General features: G+C 66.6%; 13 protein-coding genes across 13 annotated transcripts; 3 read left to right on the top strand and 10 right to left on the bottom strand.

Annotated features, from left to right (window-relative positions):
• Window positions 1-93: 93 nt before the first annotated feature.
• Q8F55_003437 (uncharacterized protein) lies at window positions 94-1,934 on the bottom strand (the record flags this gene model as incomplete). The annotated part of the gene is made up of 4 exons (XM_069351980.1): window positions 94-219; window positions 254-467; window positions 502-1,650; window positions 1,684-1,934. 4 exons carry the CDS (start codon window positions 1,932-1,934, stop codon window positions 94-96), a joined length of 1,740 nt encoding a protein of 579 aa, XP_069209398.1.
• A 277-nt stretch (window positions 1,935-2,211) lies between these two features.
• On the bottom strand, window positions 2,212-3,179 carry Q8F55_003438 (uncharacterized protein; the record flags this gene model as incomplete). The annotated part of the gene is made up of 7 exons (XM_069351981.1): window positions 2,212-2,368; window positions 2,406-2,525; window positions 2,562-2,647; window positions 2,683-2,739; window positions 2,789-2,934; window positions 2,990-3,060; window positions 3,166-3,179. The coding sequence occupies 7 exons, from the start codon at window positions 3,177-3,179 to the stop codon at window positions 2,212-2,214; spliced, it is 651 nt and encodes a 216-aa protein (XP_069209399.1).
• Window positions 3,180-3,501: 322 nt separating this feature from the next.
• Q8F55_003439 (uncharacterized protein) lies at window positions 3,502-3,953 on the bottom strand (the record flags this gene model as incomplete). Its single annotated transcript, XM_069351982.1, has 3 exons — window positions 3,502-3,627; window positions 3,719-3,859; window positions 3,897-3,953. 3 exons carry the CDS (start codon window positions 3,951-3,953, stop codon window positions 3,502-3,504), a joined length of 324 nt encoding a protein of 107 aa, XP_069209400.1.
• A 208-nt stretch (window positions 3,954-4,161) lies between these two features.
• On the top strand, window positions 4,162-5,130 carry IST1 (Vacuolar protein sorting-associated protein ist1; the record flags this gene model as incomplete). The annotated part of the gene is made up of 5 exons (XM_069351983.1): window positions 4,162-4,191; window positions 4,239-4,421; window positions 4,458-4,507; window positions 4,544-4,655; window positions 4,690-5,130. The coding sequence occupies 5 exons, from the start codon at window positions 4,162-4,164 to the stop codon at window positions 5,128-5,130; spliced, it is 816 nt and encodes a 271-aa protein (XP_069209401.1).
• An 80-nt stretch (window positions 5,131-5,210) lies between these two features.
• Window positions 5,211-6,198, bottom strand: TPT1 (tRNA 2'-phosphotransferase; the record flags this gene model as incomplete). The annotated part of the gene is made up of 4 exons (XM_069351984.1): window positions 5,211-5,443; window positions 5,480-5,551; window positions 5,592-6,036; window positions 6,070-6,198. The coding sequence occupies 4 exons, from the start codon at window positions 6,196-6,198 to the stop codon at window positions 5,211-5,213; spliced, it is 879 nt and encodes a 292-aa protein (XP_069209402.1).
• A 267-nt stretch (window positions 6,199-6,465) lies between these two features.
• Window positions 6,466-8,732, top strand: FIP1 (Cleavage polyadenylation factor subunit fip1; the record flags this gene model as incomplete). Its single annotated transcript, XM_069351985.1, has 9 exons — window positions 6,466-6,535; window positions 6,576-6,618; window positions 6,663-6,848; window positions 6,895-7,004; window positions 7,047-7,471; window positions 7,517-7,763; window positions 7,811-7,872; window positions 7,914-8,028; window positions 8,065-8,732. 9 exons carry the CDS (start codon window positions 6,466-6,468, stop codon window positions 8,730-8,732), a joined length of 1,926 nt encoding a protein of 641 aa, XP_069209403.1.
• Window positions 8,733-8,903: 171 nt separating this feature from the next.
• On the bottom strand, window positions 8,904-10,288 carry Q8F55_003443 (uncharacterized protein; the record flags this gene model as incomplete). Its single annotated transcript, XM_069351986.1, has 4 exons — window positions 8,904-9,683; window positions 9,734-9,916; window positions 10,090-10,202; window positions 10,237-10,288. The coding sequence occupies 4 exons, from the start codon at window positions 10,286-10,288 to the stop codon at window positions 8,904-8,906; spliced, it is 1,128 nt and encodes a 375-aa protein (XP_069209404.1).
• Window positions 10,289-10,768: 480 nt separating this feature from the next.
• Window positions 10,769-12,554, bottom strand: Q8F55_003444 (uncharacterized protein; the record flags this gene model as incomplete). Its single annotated transcript, XM_069351987.1, has 3 exons — window positions 10,769-11,792; window positions 11,951-12,221; window positions 12,407-12,554. 3 exons carry the CDS (start codon window positions 12,552-12,554, stop codon window positions 10,769-10,771), a joined length of 1,443 nt encoding a protein of 480 aa, XP_069209405.1.
• Window positions 12,555-14,222: 1,668 nt separating this feature from the next.
• Window positions 14,223-15,262, bottom strand: Q8F55_003445 (uncharacterized protein; the record flags this gene model as incomplete). Its single annotated transcript, XM_069351988.1, has 3 exons — window positions 14,223-14,849; window positions 15,005-15,019; window positions 15,257-15,262. The coding sequence occupies 3 exons, from the start codon at window positions 15,260-15,262 to the stop codon at window positions 14,223-14,225; spliced, it is 648 nt and encodes a 215-aa protein (XP_069209406.1).
• A 106-nt stretch (window positions 15,263-15,368) lies between these two features.
• Q8F55_003446 (uncharacterized protein) lies at window positions 15,369-15,881 on the top strand (the record flags this gene model as incomplete). Its single annotated transcript, XM_069351989.1, has 1 exon — window positions 15,369-15,881. One exon carries the CDS (start codon window positions 15,369-15,371, stop codon window positions 15,879-15,881), a length of 513 nt encoding a protein of 170 aa, XP_069209407.1.
• A 253-nt stretch (window positions 15,882-16,134) lies between these two features.
• Window positions 16,135-17,237, bottom strand: Q8F55_003447 (uncharacterized protein; the record flags this gene model as incomplete). Its single annotated transcript, XM_069351990.1, has 2 exons — window positions 16,135-17,106; window positions 17,145-17,237. 2 exons carry the CDS (start codon window positions 17,235-17,237, stop codon window positions 16,135-16,137), a joined length of 1,065 nt encoding a protein of 354 aa, XP_069209408.1.
• A 2,303-nt stretch (window positions 17,238-19,540) lies between these two features.
• On the bottom strand, window positions 19,541-21,943 carry ARR3 (arsenicals resistance; the record flags this gene model as incomplete). Its single annotated transcript, XM_069351991.1, has 6 exons — window positions 19,541-20,380; window positions 20,728-21,052; window positions 21,087-21,582; window positions 21,621-21,731; window positions 21,767-21,850; window positions 21,883-21,943. The coding sequence occupies 6 exons, from the start codon at window positions 21,941-21,943 to the stop codon at window positions 19,541-19,543; spliced, it is 1,917 nt and encodes a 638-aa protein (XP_069209409.1).
• Window positions 21,944-22,402: 459 nt separating this feature from the next.
• SFH5 (Non-classical phosphatidylinositol transfer protein (PITP)) lies at window positions 22,403-23,438 on the bottom strand (the record flags this gene model as incomplete). The annotated part of the gene is made up of 2 exons (XM_069351992.1): window positions 22,403-22,835; window positions 22,870-23,438. 2 exons carry the CDS (start codon window positions 23,436-23,438, stop codon window positions 22,403-22,405), a joined length of 1,002 nt encoding a protein of 333 aa, XP_069209410.1.
• Window positions 23,439-23,685: the final 247 nt, after the last annotated feature.

Raw genomic sequence — 23,685 nt, forward strand, 5'->3', positions numbered from 1 at the left:
GTCGCAGTACACGCAGCGGCTGTACCACTGTAGTTTCACCACTCGATGATGTATATGTATTGTCATTTGTACAACCTCGCACGCTTGCCCCCCTCACACACCCCGCTTGCCCTCCTCCCACACCATCTTGATGCGGGGGAAGCGCAGGCTCTTCTCCGACTCGCCGCGGCGGGCATTGGTCGACTCGCCAAAGTACTCGACCGTGATCTGTTTCCCGATCTAGCCGTCAGTGTCGCCCCCGCAGCCAACTCACAATCTCCTCAGGGTGGCGGCCGTACCGCAGCCGCTGGGCGGTCGAGAAGCCGCTCCCAACGCTCACGGGCACGCCCTCATGCCGTATCCACACGTTGCTGCACGCCTCGTACTCGCCGTACACGCCGTTCACCGACAGGCGCTGGCGGCTCGTGTCGACGCTCTCGACCGTATACTCGGCGTCCTGCCACTGCTTGTACTTGAGTACATCGTTGCTGGGGGTCAGCGTCGCCCCTCTTCCCAACCCACCTCCGCTTGCCCTTGTACGGCTTGTCGGCGCGGAACATGAGCCCCTCCCACCCCTCGCGTGCGGCGCGCTCCACCATGCCGCTGACCTCGTCGGCGCTCGTCACCTCGGTCTGCTGGAGCGCGCGCACGAGCGGGCTCAGGACCCCGCGCGCCTCCAGCACCTTTGCGAGGCCGGCCGCGAGCCCCTGGAACGCGGGCACCCTCTCGCTGAAGGCCCTCCGCCCCTTGCCCGCGAGCACCTCGCCCCACGGGAGCGCGTCGAAGAGGTAGAAGCGCGGGTGCTCGATCGGCTGGTCGACCCGCTTAATCTGCGACACGGTCCGATTGAAGTCCTCGACCAAGCCGATGTCGTCCCACAGCTCGTCGGCGAGCGCGCCCGTGTCCCCCGGGCCGGCGCGCGTCGTCGCCGACATCTCGTCGCTCGTCATCCGGCGCATGACGCACACCTCACCGTCGAGCACGAGCCGCGTAACGACGCCCCCGGGCACAGTGTACAGCGGCGCATCTGCAGCCAGCTCGCGCAGCCCCTCCACGTCGGCCAGGTGCGCGAGCTGCTCCTTGAGCCTGGCGAGCGACGTGAACTCGTTGCACTTGCGCGAGACGAACTTGACGTCCTCGATGCTCGGCCTTCCCTTTTCAGGCAGGCGCACGTCCACGAGCGCGAGGCACCGCACGCCGTCGAGCTTGCGCGACGCGAACCACCGGGACGGGGTGACGCGCGGCCCTGGGTCGAACATCTGCTTGAACGGGGGGGAGGTCGAGTTTCCGAGCGCGCACGCGAAGGGCGGGATGGCGGTGGGCGGAACGTCTGGCGTCTTCTTCACGGCCTTCTTCACGGCAGCCGCCTCGCCTTTCCACGGCACGGCGTGGAGGAGGCGGGGCCCGAACCCCGCCTTCATGTTCCGGTCGAGGAGGCGCGCAAACTCGTCCCACAGGGCCGGGTCGGCCCTTCCGTTCTCCACGACGCCGTGTGCAGCGAGGAAGTGCGCACACATCCCGCGCGCACTCGGCCCGCCCGGCCGCCGCGCCGCCATGGTCGACAGCAGCTCGGCGAGGCTCTCGGGCGCCGCGGCCCCGTCCGACTCGGCGGCGAGGGAGTCGAGCATCGACGCCGACTTGACCCCGAAGTTTAGGGACGGGTCGTACACCCTGCGCGTTAGCGAGACCCAGGCGGCGACGCACAGTTCGAGGACTTGGCGCAGATCACTGTACTCTGCAAGCAGGGCCAGCTTGGCGTTGGTGCCGTTCTCTGCCCCGACGCGCTGCCGCAGCTCGCCGAGGCGGAGGAGCTGCGCCTTGACGTCTGTTGCTGGTGGGGCCTTGCTCGACAGCTGGCGCTGCACGCGGACATGGGCAGCTGCCAGTTGGCCCCATGGGTCTGGTATCCTCTTGCTGCGGGGTATGCTGCCCACCAGGCGTCCGAGTGCTGCCATGGCGGGATGAGCAGTGTCACGAGGATGAGTTGTGGGTTGATCTGTTTGTCAGTTGTGACATTGGGGCCCCGAATTGTGCGTCATTACACCGCGTGTTGTAATACAATTTGCCCGAAGAAAATTATCTCTAAAGGCGAGACCGACGATGACAGCGACGACGACAGCGATGGACAACACGACACACACGCCCACGCCCACCCCCGCCGCCTCTAAGCATGCATATGCATAATCATACACTCTAAGTGCGGCCCGGCACAGCCGCGTCCCCGCCGCCCGCCTAGAGGTCCTCGATCTTGGGGTTGTTGACGCGCAGCGCGTCGTGCTCGTCAATGTCGTCCTCGCACTCCCATGGGTACGCGAGCCAGACGTCGGGCGTGTCGACGGCCGAGAAGTACTGCACGCCCTCGGGGACTTCGCCGGCCTTGGGCTTGAGCCTGGTGGGTTAGTTTAGCTGCACAACGCCCAACCCACTTGTTGTGGACGACGAAGATGGCGAGCTTGGTCGCCTCGCGGAGGCGCTCACGCTCGGCAACGTCCTGCACGAGCTCGAGCTGCTTGTTGATGTCCTTCTGGAGCTCGCGGATGGTGTAGCTGGGGGTTAGGTCGTCCGGGTGCGCTGTGACCTACACAAGGGTGGTGCGCGTGTCGTCAACCTCGTCGACGACGAGGATGCGGCGGCCGAGGAGACCGCCGTGCTTGAGCTTGGAGCCGAGCTGGTCGTCAGCGTCGGCTCAACGCGCCCACTTACAGTGCTGAAGTCGATCCACTGGACACGGACGACCTCGTTGCCGATCTTCTCCTCGATCTGGACCAGTCAGCCGCACCCATCACGCCACCACGTCTCGGGCACTCACGCCACCGAGCGACTCGTAGAGCGTCAGGCCGACGGCCTGGATAGGGATGTTGCGCTTCTTGCCGTCCTCGGTCGTCTTGCAGAACGTGCGGAGGATACGCGCTGGGATGAAGCCACCGCCGCCGATGGCGATGAAGAGGTCGGGAGCTGGGCGTGAGCTCAACCTCGGCACATGCCAGCTCCACGCCGTACGCGCACGTACCAAAGTCCTTGATGATCTTGGGGGCAGAGGCCTGGATAGCCTTGTGGATGTCGTTGTACGACAGGCGGACCCTGGGGACGTGAGTTGGAGCAGGTGGGGGAGGCAGCCGGCGCCGCGTCGCTGCGCCACGGGTATGTGCATGCGCGCCCGAACGCGCGCCCCGCAAGCCCACTCACATAGGAGGAGCCATGATGCTTGGTTGATGCGTGTGATGTAGGGGTGGAGATGAAGGTTGAGATGGAGGGAAAAGTCGGCCAGTCCTTATCTCGTGGTACAAAATTCCATTTCCGAGGTGATCGGTGCTGGGCGCGAGCGAGCAAAAGGGTTGTTGCTGACGTTTGCCGGTCCCCGCCGCGCAACGCGAGCATCATCCTCGAATCATCAACAACAACTCCAGGTGACAATTCGAGAATCAAGAAAAATGCATGTCCCGTGCAATGTGTGGTGACTGCTGACTGCCGTGCGCAGGCCAGCCGTATGCTTCTACCTTCCCCCGCAGGTGCAGGTGGCCCCTACTCCTTGTCTCCCTCCTCCTTCTTGAACTCGAGCGGCGTGTCGAGGCCCACTCTCCGCGCCGAGGCGTGCACACGCTCGTCCTGGCTCATGCCGTGGGTCGGGTTGTAGCGCTTGATCAGCTCCTGTGCGGGTCAGTGCTGCTTCCAGGCGCCGGTCCGTTCCTCCCGGGCAGTTGACTAGCAAGCACTGCCCAACTGCCCACAGCCAACCCACATCGTATATCCTCGACGAGCGCAGGAAGTCGCGCGCCTCGGTGAGAGTGCGGTCGAGCGCGGCCTGGCTCTCGGCGCCGTCGACGAGCTGGCGGACGTGGATCGCGACGACGGGGTTGCGCTTAGCCCGGGGCTGGTTGGACTGGCGGGTTAGACGAAATGATGCACGCGGAACCCACGGTGAGGCGCAGCTCGCGCAGGAGCGAGCGGTAGAGGTGCTTTGTTGGCTGGGACATGATGTTTGTGGAGGATTAGACAAGTCGTCGCGACGTTGAGCAAGGTCAGAGACGAGTCCGACGACATCCATGTCCGACATTTTGCTCCCGCCGTCTCGGCGGCTCGTGGAGTGACGTCTTCCGTCGTCCGAGAGCCCCGCAATCGCATCGCATCGACCACATCGACCTCGTCACAGCATCCCACACCTCGTTCCCATCTCTAATCACCATGGTCCCGTGGAACGCAGCGCGGACAAAGGTGGGTGCATAAACCTTGTCGTCCACCCAAGCCCGCTCACTCGCCAGGTCCAAATCAAGCTCTCGATCCAGCGCCTGCGCACCCTCCAGGAGAAGAAGCATGCCCTCGCCAAGAAGTCGCGGCGCGACATCGCCGACCTGGTGCAGAAGGGCCGCATCGAGACGGCCAAGCTGCGCGTCGAGGGGCTGATCCAGGACGACATCTACGTCGAGCTGCTCGAGCTGCTTGAGGTGGGTTGGAAGTGCCTTCATTCGCTCACCCGCCAGCTGTACGCCGAGACGCTGCAGGCGCGCTTCGGCCTGCTGGACGCCAGTGTGTGAGTCGCCCACGACGTGAACCCTCTAACAGCCAGCGGCGAGAGCCCCGAGCCGTCCATCTCGGACGCGGTCTGCGCCATCGTCTACGCGGCCCCGCGCACCGAGCTCAAGGAGCTGCACATCCTGCGCGAGATCCTGATGCACAAGGTGAGCTCGAACCAGCTCGGCACGCTGACGCCAGTTCGGCCGCAACTTCTCGCTCGCGCTGCTCCCGGGCGACGCGAACCCCTCGCCGCCGGGCGTGCCGCCCCGCATCGTGTCCAAGCTCAAGGTGTTCTCGCCCGGCGCCGAGCTCGTCGACGCGTACCTCGGCGAAATTGCAAACAGCTACGGCGTGTCGTACCTGCCGTACCTGCCGAACGACAAGGCCGAGGGGGAGGACGAGCCGTCAGGCGAGGATGGTGACGACGAGGATGGCGGAGGCGGAGAGGCAGTCAAGGACAAGGAGCCTGTGGCTATCCCCACGCCGGCGGCGCCGGCACGCGAGCCCTCGCCCCTCAAGTCGCCTGATGCTGAGAAGAAGGACGCGCCGCCCCCGCCAGGCCAGATCCGCGTGGTCAAGAAGCCGACAGAGGATGATGAGCTCGCGGCGCGGTTTGAGCGCCTCAAGAACTTGCGCTAGGGGACACGGAATGTTGTATCTAATGCATCTGCACATGGTGGTACAAGGGCTTGGGGAGTCCAATGCGGGGTATGGGGTTGCTACTTGTCCTCGACGACGCCGACAACATCCTTGCCGTCGGCCCATACAACGAGGTGCTGGCCCTTGGTGACGTGGACAGCCTTGAGCCAGTACTCCTTCTTGACCAGGCCGTCAGCGTCTCCGGGCGTGAGGACGACGCCGTTGGCTGCGGTGTAGACTGGGATTGGGGGCTGGGAGGCCAGCATGGCGGGGAGGTCGAGGTAGATGAGCAGTGTCGAGCCATTTCGCGGCACTGGTGGGTCAGATTCTTCAAGAGTCCGTAACCCACAGATACGGTGGTCCTTGAGCGCTGGGGCCAGGTGGACGTGTTGCCTGTTCATCTTGGACAGGCCCTGCTGCTCTGGACGGGTCAGCTCCTACCGCACGGTAGCTGCACCCACTCAATGTCTCGAACAGCTCCCACCGCGTGCCGTGCACCATGAGCCCGACGCGCTCGCGCGTCGCAGCGTCGTCAACCAGCACGGGCTCGAGGTGCCCCGTTCCCTCGAGCGCGATCGAGTGGCCCTGCGTGGCTCGGATGAACCACTCGCCGCGGGGCTCGGACGGCTCGCCCTCCGCAGGTGGTGGGAGGGAGACGAACGGGAGCTCGGTCCACTCTGGCTCTGCAGGTGCCGCAGGCTCAGCCACGGTCGCCTTCGCGAGCTGCTCGGCGACGGCGTCGACTGCGGCACCGGGCACCTTCTTCTTCCTGGGCACGGGCTTCTTCTTGGGCTTGGGCGGCGACGGGTCGTACCCGAACTGCAGCTCGAAGCGCTTCTTTGCGTTCTCCTCGACGATGCGGAAGACGGTCGGCTCGTCAACCTCCTTCAGGCGGGGCCGGGCGAGCTGCCGTCAGCGGGGAAGCATGGCGCCACTCACGACCGCCTTGAGCTTGATGAGGCCGTCTGAGCGGATGTGCAGGCCCTCCTTCTCGGCGCCGTGCCGCAGGATGTAGGAGAGCGCCTTGGAGGCCTTGACGTCGGGGCTGTCGTTTGGGCGGGGAGCCATTGTGAGAGGGAGAGTGTGCGATGCAGACTTGGTGAGCGTCGGACTCGATATTATTTGGCCAAGACTGGCGACTCACGACTTTCGGATCCTCGATGATGGTTAGGCCACGTGGTCCACGTGGAGGCCACATGCACTCCTTATTCAGCCACCCTCTATACTCCGCTTTCACTGCGTCCAACAATGAACAAGGGTTGGAAACGACCTCTGTGCCCATCTTTCAACACAATCTCGACCCATTTCCATCACACACAGCTCACGCAGCACAGGATGGACATGGACGACGACGACTCCTTCCTCTACGGCGACCAGTCCCCCACGCCAAAGCCGGCCGCGGAGCGTGCGTGGATGGTATTGGCCGAGAAACTGACGACCACCAGTGCCAGGCAAGACTTCGAACGGCATCAGCGACTCGATGGCCGCGTGAGTTGCCGCCGGAGTGGCCAGGAGCATACTGACCGGTCCAGATCATTGGCAGCCTACGGTATCAACCCATCCGTCTCTGTTGCGGAGGAGAAGGTCGTCGAGGAGGTGCCGGAGGATGGAGGCGTCGAGGAGGAAGGCGAGGACGATGATGACGACGAGAGCGACTCGGACGACGACGACATCAAGATCGTGTTCGCAGGTGCATCTCAGCACACGCTTGATTTGAGGTTAGTGGACTCGAGTTCGGCATCGACAGCCACTGACGATCGGCAGGAAGCCCCAGCAGCCCAAATCCAACGTCATCGGCATTGGCAAGTGGGCACACACGTCTACTGGAGCAACTGCCGCTGCCGTCTCGCCCATCAAGAGCACGCCCACGAAGGGTAAGTTGCATGTGATGGGTCGCCGTGTGCTGACATGTGTAGCTGCTGCTGCTTCTGGCGCCGCCGCTGCGCCTGACGCGCTAACCGACTATACTCCTGCTGCACGCCCAGGACAGGCCACGACGAGTGCGGCTCCGCAGGCGGGATCCTACGACGGTGCCCAGTCGCAGGTCATCGTCGCTGGCAACGGCCCACCCCCCACCACCCAGCTCCCTCATTCGACACTTGCGGTCCAGACCGTCCCGTCCTCTACCGCCCCGATTGACCCCACCAACCCCACGGGCATCATCCCATCAACCGGCACGTCGGTCTACGATGTCGACACTGCGCAGTTTGAGGGCTCTGGTCAGATGTGGCGTCGCCCAGGAAGCGACATCTCGGACTGGTTCAACTACGGCTTTGACGAGGTGACATACCCCAAGTTCCTCAAGTTTAGGCAGGAGATGGAGCAGGGCGCGAGGGCTTTAGTGGGTGTCGGAGCCTTACAAGTGTTACCCATACTAACCCCACAGGCATCACTTGGACCCATGGGCCAGATCACCCCCGACGTGGCTCAGATGCTGCACGTGCAGATGGCGCCCAACCCCCAGCAGCTGCAGCAAATGCAGCAGATGCAGATGATGGCCATGCAGGGCATGGACCCGGCGGCCATGTTTGCCATGCAGAACGCGCAGAACATGCAGGGCGGTGGCATGGGCATGGGCATGATGGGCAACGCCATGCAGCAGCAGGCCATGCAGCAGGGCTTGCAGAGGCCGGGTACGTGGGACGAGGCGAGCGGCTGAGTGTGGGCTGACGGGCGGCAGGTCAGCAGGGCCAGGTTCCGCAGGTCAAGAATGAGGAGGGCGGAGGGGATGGAGCGGGAGAGGTGAGCTGAAATTGGCGTAGGTCACAGCTGACCTTGTGCAGTCTCAAGGCGAGATCCCGCAACAGGCCCAGGTTCCGCCTGCGATGCTCCCAGGACGTGGCGGACATGTCGCAGCGCGCGGTCGTGGCGGTGTGCCATTGCGCGGCCGTGGAGGAGGTGAGCTAGACACCTCTTCGTTAGCTAACGTCTCAGTGCCTGTTGGTCCCCGTGCCGCTGTTCTCGCGGGCAACATCCCGAAGGGCCCCAAGGCTGGCCGCTTCAAGGACAAGGACCGTGTGGCTGAATCGGCTGCGGCTGGTACATCTTTGGACTACGGTGACGACCCATACGGCGCTGGCTCGGGCCCCGGATCTCACCACGAGCGCAGCAGGTCGGCGTCTCCGGCCCGCAGCGAGTACCGCGAGCGCGAGAGGCGGGAGCGGTACGAGGAGCGCGACCACCGCGACGACCGATACGAGGAGCGCGACCGATACGGCGAGCGGGACCGCGACCGCAGCGAGAGAAGCTCGTCGCGACGAGACTACGACGACAGGCATGAGGAGGGCAGTGAGGGCGAGTATGATGAGCGTGGTGGCGGCGGCGACCGCTACGGCGAGCGCGAGCGCGATCGCAACGCCGACGACCGGTATGGCGAGCGCGACGACCGGTACGGCGAGCGTGAGGACCGCTATGGGGAGCGTGATGACCGGTACGGCGCGAGCTCTGACCGGCGGTCGTCTCGGCGCGACAAGCGCAAGCGCGACGACGAGGGGTCGGGGACGCCGGCTAGCGGCGCGAGCGGGAAGGGTGCGCTGGGCCCTGACGGGTGGGAGTCGGGCGAGGAGGAGGAGCAACGGCGGTCGACGCGGCGGCGTCGGTAGGGGCGTGGCATGTAGTGGGGATGTAGCAAATGCAGCATGTTAGTGGTGCAGCGGGTGCGAGGGTGCAGCGGGTTGCGAGGGTCACGACGAGTGCAGCTGCGTCACGATGTAGTTTCCGACTGATTCATATTCTGATACTTATCAACGTTCTACAACCGGCAGGGCCACGCTCTACAACCTGGCCTTGGCCGCCTTCTTGGAGAGGTAGCCGACGACGAGCTGCTTCGCCTCCTCGGCGATACCAAAACTCGCCTGGTACCCGGCCGGGCCGATGCCATAGCAGTGCAGCACGGCGACGTCGCGCGCGGCGCCCGCCCTCCCGGCCTCGGGCACGAGCTCCTGCGCCGCGGGCCTGATGCTGCGCTCCTCAATCTCGAGGCGGAGGCCGCCCTCGCGGGCGGGCCTAAGCCCGACGTTGTGGCTCACGATCTCGATGTCCCGCCAGCTCTTGCCGTTTGGCCCAGCCAACTCAGGACAGATAGCGTACGCCTTCTGGAGGATGCGCTCGGCCGTCTCGCGCTCGGGGAGGAGGCTGTAGTTGTTCGCGAGCATGGTCCCGCCGAGAATCACGCACCCGTCGCTGCCTGGCCTGGGGATGATGTACGTTGACTCGCCCGGCGCGAGGGCGCTATCACGCACCCCGAAGCAAGTGTTGACCCCCGGCGCGCGGGCGAGCACCGTCTGCCCGCGGACCGGGTGCACCTTGCCATCTTCCACGCCGAGGAGCGTGCGCGCGCCCAAGCCAGTGGCGTTTACCACGAAATCGACGGGCCCGACGGCGGCGAACGCCTCGTCGATGGACGCGACGCGCGCGCGGATAAAGGGCACGCCGCGCGCCTGCAGCCGCGCGACGAGGTGCGCGTTCAGCCGCGCCGGGTTGAGGCAGAAGGACGTGAAGGACACGCCCTGGGTGTACGGGTTGGGAACGGCCGCGGGGTCGAGCGGGCCGAACTGCGAGCGTCAGCGCGGCGAGCGGCGAGCGCGGCGCGTGGCCGACGTACGTCCTCCACAACATCCTTGTACCACGGGCTCGCGTACCCCACGTCCGTGTTCCAGATGTACTTGAACGGGTAGCGGCGCACGATCTCGGGGTGGGAGATGGAGAGGTCGGAGAAGCGGCGGAAGGTGAGCGCGTCGCGGGCTTGCTCGGCGGGGTTGGCGGCGAACGACGACCAGTTGGCGCCCTGTGGTCAGCCGAGGCGGGGCGGGGCGAGCAGCGATACGAGGCGCGCAGCGATACGAGATAAGCAGGCGGCGGCGGGGTCATTGCGCAGGGCGGAGCAAGCATCGCGTCAGCACAACCAGACGCCACTCGGCTCGCACTCCGCTCGCGCTGCGCGCTCGCCCTCGCACTCACCGCCCAAGGACTGGCAAACTGCGCAGAGTGCGCGTCCTGCGGCAGGTCCCTCGCGACAATGGCGACGCGCAGCCCGGCGCTCGTGAGCGCGTCGGCCGTCGCCACGCCCAGGACTGGGGTCAGTGTGTTCCACCTAGCCCCACTCACTCCCGGCGCCGAGGACGACAACGTCAAAGGGCGACTTGTGCTGCTGGCTCATTCTTGCTGAGTGGGGGGAGAGACGACAGACGAACCGAGGGCGGCCAGACCGGCATAAGTACCCCCTCCGTTCCCCCTCCTCTTCCCCCCGACCCACTCTTCCCATAGTGGGGCCGGCGAGATCCGACGAGGCGTCGGCGACTCGATGCTCGACCTCCTCTTGCCTTGCCGCATTCCGCCGCCTCGCTTCACTCACCGCTCCTGCCGTCTGCCGTCTGCCCTGCTTCTGCCCTGCTTCTGCCCTGCCCCACAAGCCGCCCCACAAGCCGGTACCTCCACTGCATGCGCTACAAAACGAGTGAGGTGAACGAGTGTGGTCTATGGACGCGGCGAGCTGCTCGTCGCAGCCCGCCGCATTATGTGTGCAACAAGGTCGAGGCTGGTGCGCCGTACACGCGCACGTGCGCGCACGCCCGCACCCCCTATCGTGTGTGATGAGAGTAGCTAGGTAACAAATGTTCAGTCGATTCCGATCCCCCGCCTAGGGCCGTCCAAAGTTTGGCTGGCCGTGGCTGGGGTTGGTAACGTGAAGCGGGTCCGGCCTCTCGAGCGGCGTGTCAATGCTGCCCTCGCCGCCAGAGTACGCGCCGTGGCCGTAGGGGTCGTCGTACGCGCCGTACAGCGGCTGGCCAGGAGGCGAGCTCTCATTGTAGTGCGTCTCGATGGGGTCGTAGTGGTGTCCTCCAGCGTCGTGGTCATAGTAGTAGCCCTGGTGGTCCTCGGCACTGCCGTAGTGCTGCTGCTGGGCCATGTGGTCGCCCTGGTAGCCGTCACCGCCGTAGCCGTCACCATTGTAGCCGTCGCCAGCCTGGTAGCCGCCGTACGCAGCGGCGCCAGTGGCAGTAGCACCCTCGAGCGCGAACGGGTCGTAGCCGCCAGCGTTGCCGTACGTCGCGGCGTACTGGTTGTACTGGGTCATGGGCTGCGACATGGTCGAGGGGTACGACTCGGAAGTCGGGTGGCTCGAGTGCACATCGTCGACCTCGTCGAGCGGCGAGCGCGACGCGGCAGCCGACGCAGCAGCAGCGGCTGCAGTGACCTCGCGATCAATACGCTGGCGTCTGCGGCGGCGGTAGAAGAGCAGGCCGAGGGCGCCGAGAATGGCAACGACGGCGAGACCAACAACAACAAACACACCGGCAACGGCACCGTGGTTGTTGAAAAAGGACGAAGACGAGCCGCCCGACGAACCCTGGTCGAGCGAGCCCGATGGGTTGTGCACCACCTGGGTAACCGTGTAGACGATACCATTCGACGTGGTGGGGATGGCCGTGGTAAAGACCGAAGGCGCAGTGGTCACGAGGCTGCCGCGCGAGTCGGTCGTCGTGAGCCTGATCTGCGTCGACGCCGTAGAGTCGGGCAATGTTGTCGGCGGCGTGACGAGCGAGGGGGCACTGACAAACGTCGTCGAAGTGATGGGCCCGACAGGGCCAGTGGGCGGCGTTCCAGGTCCAGTCGTCGTTGGGGGAGGCACAATAGTGGTCGAAGTGACGACGCCAGGGTCACTGTGGCGTCAGCCGTGGCCTCAAAGTCTGGGTTGAAGATTGCGTGCACCAGTGTGCACATACGGCCTCCAGGGCTGGGCGTCGCACCCTGGACGACACACTCCCCTTTATCTCCCCGCCTCATTGCCGCAGCCACTGCGGCTGCACAAAGTACTCACGTTGGTGGTGTGGTCGTCGGCTGAACCACGGGGGGTGTAGTGGTAGGCTGCACAATGGTAGTAGAGGGCTCGACGACCACTGGCGGCGTCGTGGTAGGCTGGGTCGGGGGAGTGGTGGTAGGCTGGACCACCGGGGGGGTGGTCGTTGGCTGGGGCGGGGGAGTAGTGGTGGTCGATGGCTCTGGTGGCGGCGTGGTGGTCGTGGGCTCTGGGGCCTGCGTTGTGGTCGTGGGCGGCGTCGGGGTCGTGGTCGTCGGCGGTGGCGGCGACTCTGTTGTCGTAGTGGTCGTTGGCGGTTGAGTCGTTGTCGTTGGCGGGTCGGGAGATTGCGTGGTAGTGGTCGACGGAGGAGGTTCTGGTCAGGCGGTCGCTCGCATCAGAATAATAGGAGAGGGATTGGTCCGCGGGGGAGGGGCGGCTACAACGACTACAAGACGATGTGGGGGCTCTACTCACCGGTCGTGGGGCCTGGGGGTGCGCCGCTGCTTGAGGCGTCTTGACGGGCCTCGAGGTGGGGTGGCTCAAACATTCTTTCCTCTCGGTGGGATGGTTCCGGGGCGGGTGCTCTCCTTCCGCGTGGGCCGCGGTAACGCATGTTGGACATGGCGGTGGGAGGGGGGTGGGAGGGGGTTGGGGTTGGGGGTTGGACGATGGGTCGTTGTGGACTGGGTAGGGCTGTGCGGTGGTGCGAGTTCGCTATGCGATGGGTGCTACGATCGTAGGCGTCGTCGATGCTGAATTTTGTGGGCCAGTGGTATCGTCTGGGGAGTGGGACGTGGTCGTCGACGAGCAAGACACGGGGGGATGGGGAGGGGGATGGGGGAGGAGTGAAGTGACTATGTGTGTGAGTGAGAGTTGAGTGGGAGAGTTGTGTGGTGGTGTGGTGGTGGGTGGGCTGGCGCTGGCAACTCGCAGCCGCAGTGTCTGTGCAAAGCAGCCCGCCCGCCTGGCTGGCTGGGGGGAAAGACTGGCGACGACAAAGGCTGCCTTCCCTGTCTTCCCTCGGCGCAGCGGCGGCGGCGGCCACACTCGGCGACCTGCCGTCTCTCGCCCCCGCCTTCCTCCCCCTCCGCCTGCCCCGCGCGCAGCCCGCCTGCCGGCCGGACGGCACACATTGCGCCTTTATTCAGGGCCTGGTCCCTGACTAGTTTCCACTGCACCGGCGTCATGCGTCTGTGCGTCGGGCATGGCGGGCGGGCCTGTGCGTCGTGCGTCAGGGAAGGCGCACATGCAGAGGCTAAAACTTGCCAGCGTGATGCAATAGACGCCGCGGAGACGAGGACGAGGACGATCAAACGAGGTGGGTGAGGGTGGGTGGGTTGAGCAGAGAGGAGAGCAGAGGAGAGGCCGCAGTGAGAGCCGCCTCCCCCCAAGGCCTACTTACCCCGGCTCCCACCTCGGCCACTACTCTCACGTAACATTCCATCCGAGCATCTGCCTGCCAGCGCTCCCAGTGTCGCCGCCCTGAACATTACGGGAGACGCCAGTGCCTTTATGGTGCAGTGGTGAAACCTAAATCACGTGACGGCGCTGGATGGGGACAGACGGCCTCATGACGACAGTGGCGGCGGCCGTTAATGAGGGCAGAGGGGAAGGAGGGAGCGTTTGAGCAATGGCCGTGATGCTAGGTCGAGTACACGCATATGCAGTAATCTCTACCCCCGCGATGGGCCCAGCATGCCGGATCGATCTCGCCCCGGCATGCCATCTCGTGACCTGCTCTCACCCACTCGCTCTCACCGCCTTGAGCAGCTCACACACTGCCCTGGGCAGGCTCGCACCAGGGTTGGAGGCACCCCCCGCGCAGCCGAGATGCCGTTCGAGATCAAGCACACCAGCACACCCGCCATGCTCGCTTGTGGCGACGACGGCCGAGCGAGCGTGGCGCGATTTTTCCGTCGTATCACTATCAGGCATGCGCGGCCTGCGATAACACGGCGCGCAGAGCCGCCTCGATACCGCCGACACGGACTTCCCACGCGCTCCGGTCACCACTGCCAACCCCCACCCCCAACCCACCCACCCATATACAATTCATAGCTCGACATTGTAGTCCCAGAATCCAGCCAACAGTCGCGCGCCCCGCGCACGCCCGCCTCGGCGCCGCGTGCCGTATCGTACAGTGCCGCCGTGTGCAGCGTCGCAGCGTCGTTTTGTAGTTTCGCCATTCGGTTGTGATGTGGTATCGTCGCGTGAGTCGGCCAGGCTGAGCAGGCCTTGCCAAGCGCCTGAACCGTAGTTCCGGCACCGAACAGGCCATCCGCCCACCCCCCTACAAGCGATAGTTGTCAAAGCTCGACGGCGCGCCGGCCGAGACGCTGGTCTCGACAATCGCGCTCTCGGACGCGACGCCGTCCACCTCGCCGGCGTACGCGTCGCCCGGGAGCGGAACCGGCGGCTTGATCTTGAGGCCCTCGCCGCCAAAGCTCGCCAGGCGGATGATACGGCGCTTGACGTCGCTCTCACGGCGCTGCAGCTGGCCCTGTACCGGGCCGTCGCCGTGCCCGAACGACGTGGCGAACGTGCCCGTCTCCGCCACGGTGGGGTGGGACGGCGGCTCCACCGGCGCGTCGCCAGTGCTGAGGTAGGCCGAGTCGGCGTTGCCGGGCACGTTGAGCGGCTCGGGCGGGGGCGGAGAGGCCGGTGCGACGTGCTGCGGCGGGAGCGGGGCCGGCGCGTTGTTCAACTTGCTCGGGTCGACGGGGGCGCTCTTGCGGCGCTCGAGCGGGGGCGGCGCGAGGGCCGGGACGTCGGCCGCGGCGGCCGCCGTCGACATCTGGCTGGCGAGGGGCGACGTGTTGGCGGTGGTGCGGGGGTGTAGGCCGCGGTGGTGCGGGGGGTACGGGGGTGTAGGCCCAGTTGAGTGAGCGAGGGGGTATGAGTGGGCAGAGCAGGTAGACTGGGATGTGAGTGAGTGTGCTATTGTGGGTGTGTGCGACCAAGTGGAGCGCGCGGGGTGGTCGGGCGTGTGCAGTTGCAGTTTCGGCGCCCGACAGAGCTGCACGCGCCTCGCCCCAAGAAGCAGGTAGCAGGTGGCGAGGCACTTTGACTTACTTTTCTTGGCCTCGGCTTGGTCAGGTGGGAGGGGGAGGAGTGGAGAAATGCGCCGAGATGTCAAATGACGACCAAAGTGGTCTGGTCTGGTCCGTGAGCGGTGGCGGGGCGACGTTGGTCGGCGGGTCGAGGTGGGGTCACGTGCGCGCACGTGGATTTGGTCCCGCCGCTGCTCGGAGTGGAGGTGGAGGCGGGGCCGAAGTGACCTCTCGACTCGATGTCGCCGTCGCCCGATGTTCCTCGACACCTCACCACCATTCTCTCTCTCGCGGTCCTTCTCCGCGCCAGTCACCGCGGCGCAGCCCTATCCCTTGAGTGCCGCCAGCTTCCCTCCCCGCTCCGTCCCACGCCTGCCCGCCGAATCATGTCGACGACCACCACCCCCAGCGGCACCTCCACGCCAAAAGAGCACGAGCGCATCGCCCTCTTCCGCGCCGCGCTCGCCTCCGCCGGCGGCCAGGGCGAGATCCGCGTCCTCCCGGACAGCGTGCACACGGCCCAGCTCGCGGCCGACGCATTAGCCTGCGACGTCGGCGCGATCGCCAACAGCCTGCTCTTCGTCGACGCGCAGGGCACCCCCGTCCTCCTCCTCACGTCGGGCGCGCACCGCGTCAACACGGACGCCGTGCCCTCCCGCATGGGGCTCGAGGGGAAGCTTAAGCGCGCGAGCGCGGCGCAGGTCAAGAAGTTTACGGGGCAGGTCATCGGCGGCGTTAGCCCCATCGCGCATCCTGCGCCGGTGCGCACTTGGATCGATGGCTGGTTGCGCAAGTACCCCGTGCTCTGGGCCGCGGCGGGGCACCCGGCCGCCGTGTACTCTACCACGTTTGAGGAGCTGCAGCGCATGACGGGGGCGTTGGAGATTGACGTCGAGTAGCGCGGGGTGTGGGCTGCGCGCCGCGATCGAGCGCCTACGAGGGGATACGAGCCAGCGGGCGCCGAGCAGCCGTGGCGCTGCCAAGACGGTGCCGGCCTGTCGGCACGCTTCGCCACAGCCCTGGTAGAGCAGCTCTGCGCGATATGCAACGAGCATCTAATAGGACCACCGGGGCAGTGCCAAGAGCTTCGCCGGGCGCCGCGGGCGCCGCTTCTACCCAGATACATGCGTGTACGGTACAACTATGGAAACATTACTCGGTGTCGCTCACACCGAGGAGGCCGCAGTCGATGACGCCCATGCAGCACTTGCCCGCGCCGCCGGGGACGAGCTCGTCGGTCGTGGCGGGTGGGGCGCAGCCGTTCTGGGGCTGCTGCTGCTGCTGCTGTTGCTGCTGGGCGCCGCGCACGCCGTTCGCGTCGACGTGCTGCGAGTGCGCGAATGGGAGCGCGTTGGGCGGCGGCGGCAGGACGCCGTCGTACCACGGCGCGGGCGGGTTGGCCGGCGCCAGCGCGGGGGACGGCAGCGGCGAGCGGGCCATGAGTTGCTGCTGCTGCTGCTGCTGCTGGAGCTGGGCGCCGTGCACGTGGGCCTGGGCCAGCTGCTGGTGTTGTTGCTGCTGCTGCTGCTGCTGCTGTTGCTGTTGCTGCTGCGGTTGCGGCTGGCCCGGGGGCGCGCGCCACGACGAGCGCAGGTCGCTCATCGGCATGCCCGGCACGTCGGAGCAGTCGAACAGGCCGCCGCAGCAGTTAGGGTCGAGCTGGGGCTGCTGCGGGCCGGCGCGGGCGTGCTGCTGCTGCTGCGGGGGCGGCATGGCGTGCGGCGACTGCTGCTGTTGCTGCTGCTGCACGGCGTGCGGCGACTGCTGGACATGCGAGGCGAGGTAGGACGAGGCGTACGACGCGGCCGAGAGGTCGGTCATGGCCGAGAGCGCGGGGGACACGGGCACGCCGGCGTCGCCGACCTCCGACCCGTGCGCCGAGGGCGTGAAGTGCGGTGCGCTGGATGCTGACTGGGCCGCGGGCGCCGCACCCGCCGCCGCGGGGTCGAGGCTGTCGAGCCCACGCAGCGCGGTGAGCAGCTGCGCCCGCGCACTGTCAATCACGCCCTGCTGCGCCGCCGTGAGGGTGTATGACGAGGGCACGCAGGCGCGGAGCTCTGCGACCTCTGTGCGCAGGGCCGTGTTCTCTGCCGTCAGGCGGACGACGGCGTCCTCGAGCTCTTTCTGGGGCCGTAAGCGAGGGCCAGCGACCGCGTACTCACGAGCTTTGCAGCCCGTCTGGCGCGGTAGTCGCGCTGGTTGATCAGACTGCGGGTCGGGGTCAGGCTGTGGTCTATGGAGCGTCCGCGCGGCATCGTGCAATGGTGCTCCTGGTGCGCATGGGGCGGATCGTCGCTTGCGCGAGGCGTTGGGGGAGAGAGTCGGGATGCAAGATCCGAGATGTGCTAGTCGCAGGCCATGGTGGCCACGACGGTTGGGGAATGTTGTATTTTAGTAACAAGCAAGCGAGGCGGTGAGGTCGAAAGTCGACTTGGCACCCGGCCAGGCGCCCGGCGGCGGCGGGGACAAATCGGCACTCTTCGGCGTCAGTCACTGGTGTGGCCGGAAGCCGCCGTCGACGACCGTGGCGTCGCTCTAGTGGCGTCCAACAACGTGCCGCACGCCGTACACATCCCAGCAGCCCCAGCCGGACCGCAGCACCCGGCTACCAGCAAGCCCCTGACCCACCCAACAAGACCTATTGTTCTCGATAATTACATTATACAATCTACCCAATGTCCGTCCGTCCGGCCAGTGGCCGACCCCTAAATCCAGCCAAACTTGCGGAACCCCTTGAGGCGCCCGGCGCCCTCGTCATTGAGCGGCACAAACGTCGCCTTGGGGCTGTGGCTCGGGCTGTGCGTCGGCGTCTCGTCGACGGCAGGCATCGAGCTCGCTGCCGAGCTCGCGGGCGAGCTTAACGGCGACCACGTCGGCTCGGGCGCGTTGGGCGAGCCAGCCGAGTCGGTCGTCGCCGGGGACACGGCGTTGAGCAGCGCCGGCGACGCCGCGCCGATCGCCGCGGGCGTCGCGGGCGTTGCGGGCTGCGCCCGAGGCGCTGCGGCTGGTGCTGACACTGGCGTTGGGGTCGCCGAGCCCGCCGGCTCGCCCGGCGGCGTGCCGCTCACCTGGGCCTCGGGCGCGCCGCCGCTCGCGGACGAGGGCGTCGCTGACAGGCCCGAGGTCGGGCGCGAAGGCGTGCTGGCCGCGGGGTGGCTTGGCGTCGTCACGGGCGAGGCGGCGAACGGCGCCTGCAGCTGCTGGTGCTGGGGCCTGCCCGGCGCGACGGCGTACGGGAACGCCTCACCCGCGGGAACGAGCGTCACCCCGCCATTGGGGGCAGGCACCTGCACAAGGGCGAACGATACCGCGCGCCTGAGCGTCCGGTCCTCGTCCTTGCGCTGCGACGGGAGCACGAGGGCCGTCGGCGCAGTCACGGGCCCGTACGTCAGCTTCTTCTTGTAGGCGCGGCTGAAGATCTTGCCGGTGGCAAGCCACATGTGGTACGCCGACCAGAGGTGCTTGATCTGCGCGAGAATGTCGGGCTTGACCGTCATCATGAGCAGGCCGCGGGCACGGTTCTCGCGCTGCTGCCAGTCTGTCCACTGGGCCTGCATGTCGGCGTTCCATGTCGGCTGGTTTGGCGCGCGCGCGTTAGACCGCGGGCGGTGCACGCCGGCCACCTCGTTGGCGGGGTAGACGACGGCGCGGTCCTTGGGGTTCTCGGGGTCTACGCCGCGCCGGCACGGCTCGCGCTCGACGCCGAGCAGCACCGGCTGGATGCCCCAGATGAGCGAGAGGCCCTCGATCGAGTGCGCCCACTCCTCGTAGCCGGAGAAGTCGGTCGAGAGCGCGAGTTTTGTGATGAGGTTTGAGATGTCGACCGACATGGGCGGGGCGGGGGGGAGGGGGGGGTAGTCGGGGGAAGGTGTCGGTCCGAGCCGAGGGCTTGGCGGCCGTAGTCGCGGGTGGTAGCGCGCTGGGTCTGTCAGTGAGCTCGCTGCTGGAGTCACGCACGGCACGGAGGGCTCAAGTCCGAGTCGCGTGAGTCGGAGATGACTTGCCCTGCGCGGCAGAGAGGCAGGCTAGAGCAGGGAGGGAAGGTCGGGTCGAGGCTTGTTGTTGTTAGTCACGCGCGGGCGGACATGTCGTTCCACATACCGACGCCAAGTGTTGTCGTTGCCGTTGCCGCGGGTCACGTCGGAGCAATGAGTAGTCCAAGGTAGTAAGAGTCACTGTCCGAGTGAGAGAGGTGAGGTGAGGGGGTGAAAAGTTGCAGGTCAATGTTGTGCACATGCCTCGAGGACGACGAGCTTTGATCGGCGCGGCGGCGGCAGCCACGCCCGTAGTGAGGAGCGATCACTGCCGCCGGGGGGCCATGCCGATGAGCAAGCCAAGGCCCAGCCCGTCGTCGCATCGTCGCCCATCTCGTCGTGTCAGAGTTGCCGTCGCCGTCTGTATGCTTGCTCTCGTCACGCGCGCCGTCGAGAATGCCTGAACGAGCCGTCGCGCCACAAGGGGTAAGGCCAGGCGCGAGCTAATAAAGCGTGACACGGGCTGCGTCTCCTCGTCATTCTCTCGTCGTGCGTCGCGTCCCACTCGACTTCCCCTGCATGTGTCATCCTCCTGCCCCACTACCACACTGGGACTGGTACTTGTCCAAAAGGTAAACAAACTGGTCGAACGCGCACCACAGCGGCGCGACGGCCACCGCGTCGGCAGGCGAGACGGTCGCCGCGATCACGCGCCGCGCCTTGGCCTCGCGCGCAGCCCACGCCGCCCACCGCGCGGCGCGCACTCCACGCGTGGTGACCAGCGCCGTCGCGCGCGCCCCGGTCGGCATGTGCATCCCGGCGATCTCGGTGTGGGCGGGGGACGGGGCGGTCGGCGGCGGACTTGCGCGGGGCCGGCCGGCGTCTTCCTCGTGAAGCAGGGGTGGGTGGGCTGGCGCGTCGATCCCGGAGTGCACTGAGAGTGGTGAGCGGCGCGCGCCGTCGTCCACGTTGCTTGCGGACGCCCCGATCGGCTCGTCCTCCTCCTCGCCCTCGCCCTCGCTGTCACAGTCGTACGCGGCACACGCGCGCGCGTGCGCGTCCATCGTGCCCGGGCTGGCCGGGCTCGTCGGGCTAGCAGGGCCGGCCGGGCGTGCAGGCGCGGGCACGGGGGTCGGCGGCGCGACGTAGATGTGCGGTGTGTCGGCCTGGCTGCTCGCGGCATGGACGGCGACCGAGTCGTCTCTCCGCTGCGAAGGCGACCGCGAGGCAGGCACGCTGCGCCGCCCGGGCTCGGCGTCGCGCCGGTCCAGGATGCCCTCGCCGTCCATCACGGCGAGGAAGGTGCGCACGCCGGCGGCCCAGGCGGTGACTGTGGTGCTAGAGAGGGTGGGGATGAAGGCTGCGGCGAGGGCGTCGGCGGCCGGCGTGGAGGCGGCTACGGGGTGTGGGGTCATCGAGGGGGGCTGGGGCGGGGTCGTGGCGGGTGGCGAGGGGCTCGCTGGCGACGCCGCTGGCACCGGGCTGCACGGCTTAGATATACTGCTCGCCATGCTCGTCACCCACCGCGCTGCTCAGAAGCGTGGCCCCGGCGAGCAGGGGGAGGCGGGGCACTCGCTGTTTGGGGCGCCGGCGTCACAAAGGACGTGGGCGGCTCCACGCTCTGATCGTGCCATGATGCATCTATGTTGATAAATTATAGCCATTATGCCCTCTGCCCGCACTGTCCGTTCTACACCGCCGTCGCCGCCGCCGCCGCGTCGTTCTCCGCCTTGGTGCCCCACCGCAGGTGCGTCTGGAACCACACACTCACGTACGTGAGCGCGAGCAGCACGGGGACCTCGACCATGGGCCCGAGGGTGGCCGCCAGCGCCTGGTCCGAGCCGACGCCGAACACGGCGACGGCGACGGCGATGGCGAGCTCGAAATTGTTCGACGCCGCCGTGAACGACTGCACGACGGCCTTCTCGTAGTCGTACCCCGCCGCAATGCCACGCTTGCGCGACAGCCAGTTGAAGAACGCAAAGGTGAGTGACCACATGACGGCAAAGTAGAGCGCCAGCGGCACCATGACGCGGAACACGATGCCGATGTGCGAGAGGATGCGTGTCGCCTGCTGCATGCAGATGAGGATGATGCTGCGTGTCAGCGGGGCGCGGGGCAACAACCCACGTGTAGAGCAGGCCGATGAGGGCGAGCGGGCTGAACCACGTCAGGAATGGCCCCTCGAAGCGCTTCTCGCCGAGGAGCGCGCGCATGGCAAAGCGCGTGACGATGCCGGCCGCGAGCGGGATGCCGAGGTAGATGAGCACGTCGATCGCCGTCTTGCCGTACTGGAGCCGGATGCTGCCCTTTGAAATCACGTTGATGAAGAGGAGCGACATGGGGGAGAAGAGCGCCATCTGGAGCACAGAGTTGATGATGACGAGGATGGCGCAGTAGTTTGCGTCCCCTCCTGCTAAAGTGCTCCAGATCATGACCATGGCGATGCAGCGCGCAATGCCGACGAGGAGCACGCCGTCGCGGAACGTCGGCTGGTCGGGCAGCGTGGCGAACGCGATGGCGAGCATGACGAAGGGCGCGATGACCCAGTTGATGAGCAGCGACCAGGCGATGTGCCGCCAGATGTGGGACGTCGAGAAGATGGCGGGGAAGCGTTCGTATTGCACTGGCGCGGGTGAGCGTCGCCCGGCAGTTGGGCCCTACCCTTTGTAAGAATCGGCCACATCATGACGAGCAGCCCGACGACGATGGGGATCGACACGCCGTTGAGCTCGCCGCCAGCGAGCACGGCGTCGACGCCATGCGCAAACTTGCCTGTGGCGTGAGCTCGTCACTTCAGCCCAACGCACCGATCACGATGCCCAGGACAATCGCGATAAAGATTAGCAGTGGCAGCAGGCGGTCGATCCAGCCCAGGCCCGAGGCGATGCGCGCTGGCGTCAGCGAGGTCGGGGTAGGCACGCACCAGCACTCGACTTGCGCGCCGGCACTGGCTCGGGGACGGCGGCGAGCTCCTTGACGCTCATGGTGGTGGTGGTCGAGTCCATGATGCCTGGAATGAGAGCGACCTCGAGGCGAGATTTAATAGACGTCGGGATGGAGACTCCGAGCGCCGAGACATCAAATTCATCAAATTGGCCCGAGGGAATTTGATGGTCGGTGACTGAGTTCGACGCGTGCGCAGTGCACGCGTTATCGCGGCGGCGGTTGTGCGGAGCGTCGGTTCAGTGCCTCGACAATGCTTTGCGCGTCGCTGCTGATTATCGAGCAATTTGATGTCGGTGACGCTGGGGCGAGGCTTGGCAGTGTGGTTATGATATCGACGGAGCGTCTGGCACGTTCGGCTCGTCAGTCGGCACGTTGGTGTCTCTCGGTCAGCAAGCTGGCGAGCGTGGCCCAGCGGCCGAGGGCCGACGGTCGGCTCTGTTCCGCCATCTACCTCTGTAACATCTGCTGCCCAGCACCTGCCATTACCAACTAGCCCTCTACGTCTCCCGCGCCTCGAGCTCGGCCAGCCCCGGCCCCGTCCCCCCAAACTCCTGTGGCACATCCGCCTTGTCCCCCATCTCCCCCGCCAAGTTGGCCTTGTAGCTGACCACGACAAACTTCTTGGCCGTCTCAGCGCTGATAAACATGCGCACGGCAGTAAACACCCAGCTCATGAGCAGCGGGACGCCGACGAAAAACTTGCGGCTCAGCGTCTCGGGGTAGTGCGCGGCCATGAGCTCGATCGTCGCCTTGCTCGCCGCCTTGACGTGCGGGTCCATGCGCAGGAACGACACGCCCTCGTACACGTGTACCTGGGCCAGCCGGTGCGGGTCCTCGCCCTGCCCGTACGCGGGGATCGGGACGGTTGTCGTCGCGAGCCCGAGCTCGCCGACCGCGCGCTCCATCAGCGCCACGCGCCAGTGCAGGAATCTACTCGTCAGCTCCCCTCCCGCCAGCAGCTCACCGGTCCAAGTCGCCGAACGTAACGCCGAGGTCCTTGACCGCGCCGTACACGTTCCAGGTCACGACCTCGCGCCCCGCCGGCGTCCCGACGCTCGTGACATAGCCGAGGCCGTCGAAATCAGGCCCGTAGGCGCGCGGCTCGGCGCCAGCGTCCAGCCCAAAGCCCTTGCGCCAGGCCAGCGTCTTCTCCAGCGCGGCAGCGGCCGCGTCGACGTCGTCGGCCGTGCTGCGCAGGTACTTTTGCAGCACGAGCAGGGTTGAGAAGGCGGCCGGCGCGGCGGGGGACAGCGTCACGCCCCAGATTTGCGTGTGCCCCGCCGCCTCGAGGATGGCCGGCAGGCGGGTGAAGAGCGCGGCGAGGGGCGTGTCGGGGGTGACGGGCCAGCTGGGGGCGGCGGCGGGCTCGTCGGCGGGCTCGGCGGCGTCGGACGTGGGGACGGCCGGCACCTCCGCAGTCGCGGGCTTGGCCTGCTCGTCCGCAGCGGCTTCGGTCGCGGCGCCGGGCGCAGGGGCCGGCGCCGCAGTCGTGGCCTCGGCTGTTGCTGGTGTCGGCTTGATCTCCTCGCTCATACTTGTGCTCGCGCTTGGCGTACGTGGGTGGCGAGAGTCGGTGGCGAGTGGGTGGCGAGAAGTGCAGTGTCAACGTGGAAAATCGGCCGACTCGCAACCAGGCCCTGTCGGATGGGCGCGTTATCTGATTAGGCCACGCCCTCGGGCCCAAAAATTGGCGACAACCTGACGGCTCAACACGGCCTCTGCCCCTCTTACTCCAACTGATGCCATGCGTGATACATATGTACAAGAATGATGTAGTTTT

Source organism: Vanrija albida, assembly GCF_041260175.1.
Source record: "Vanrija albida strain AlHP1 chromosome Unknown contig_3, whole genome shotgun sequence".
Classification (NCBI taxonomy): Eukaryota; Fungi; Basidiomycota; class Tremellomycetes; order Trichosporonales; family Trichosporonaceae; genus Vanrija; species Vanrija albida.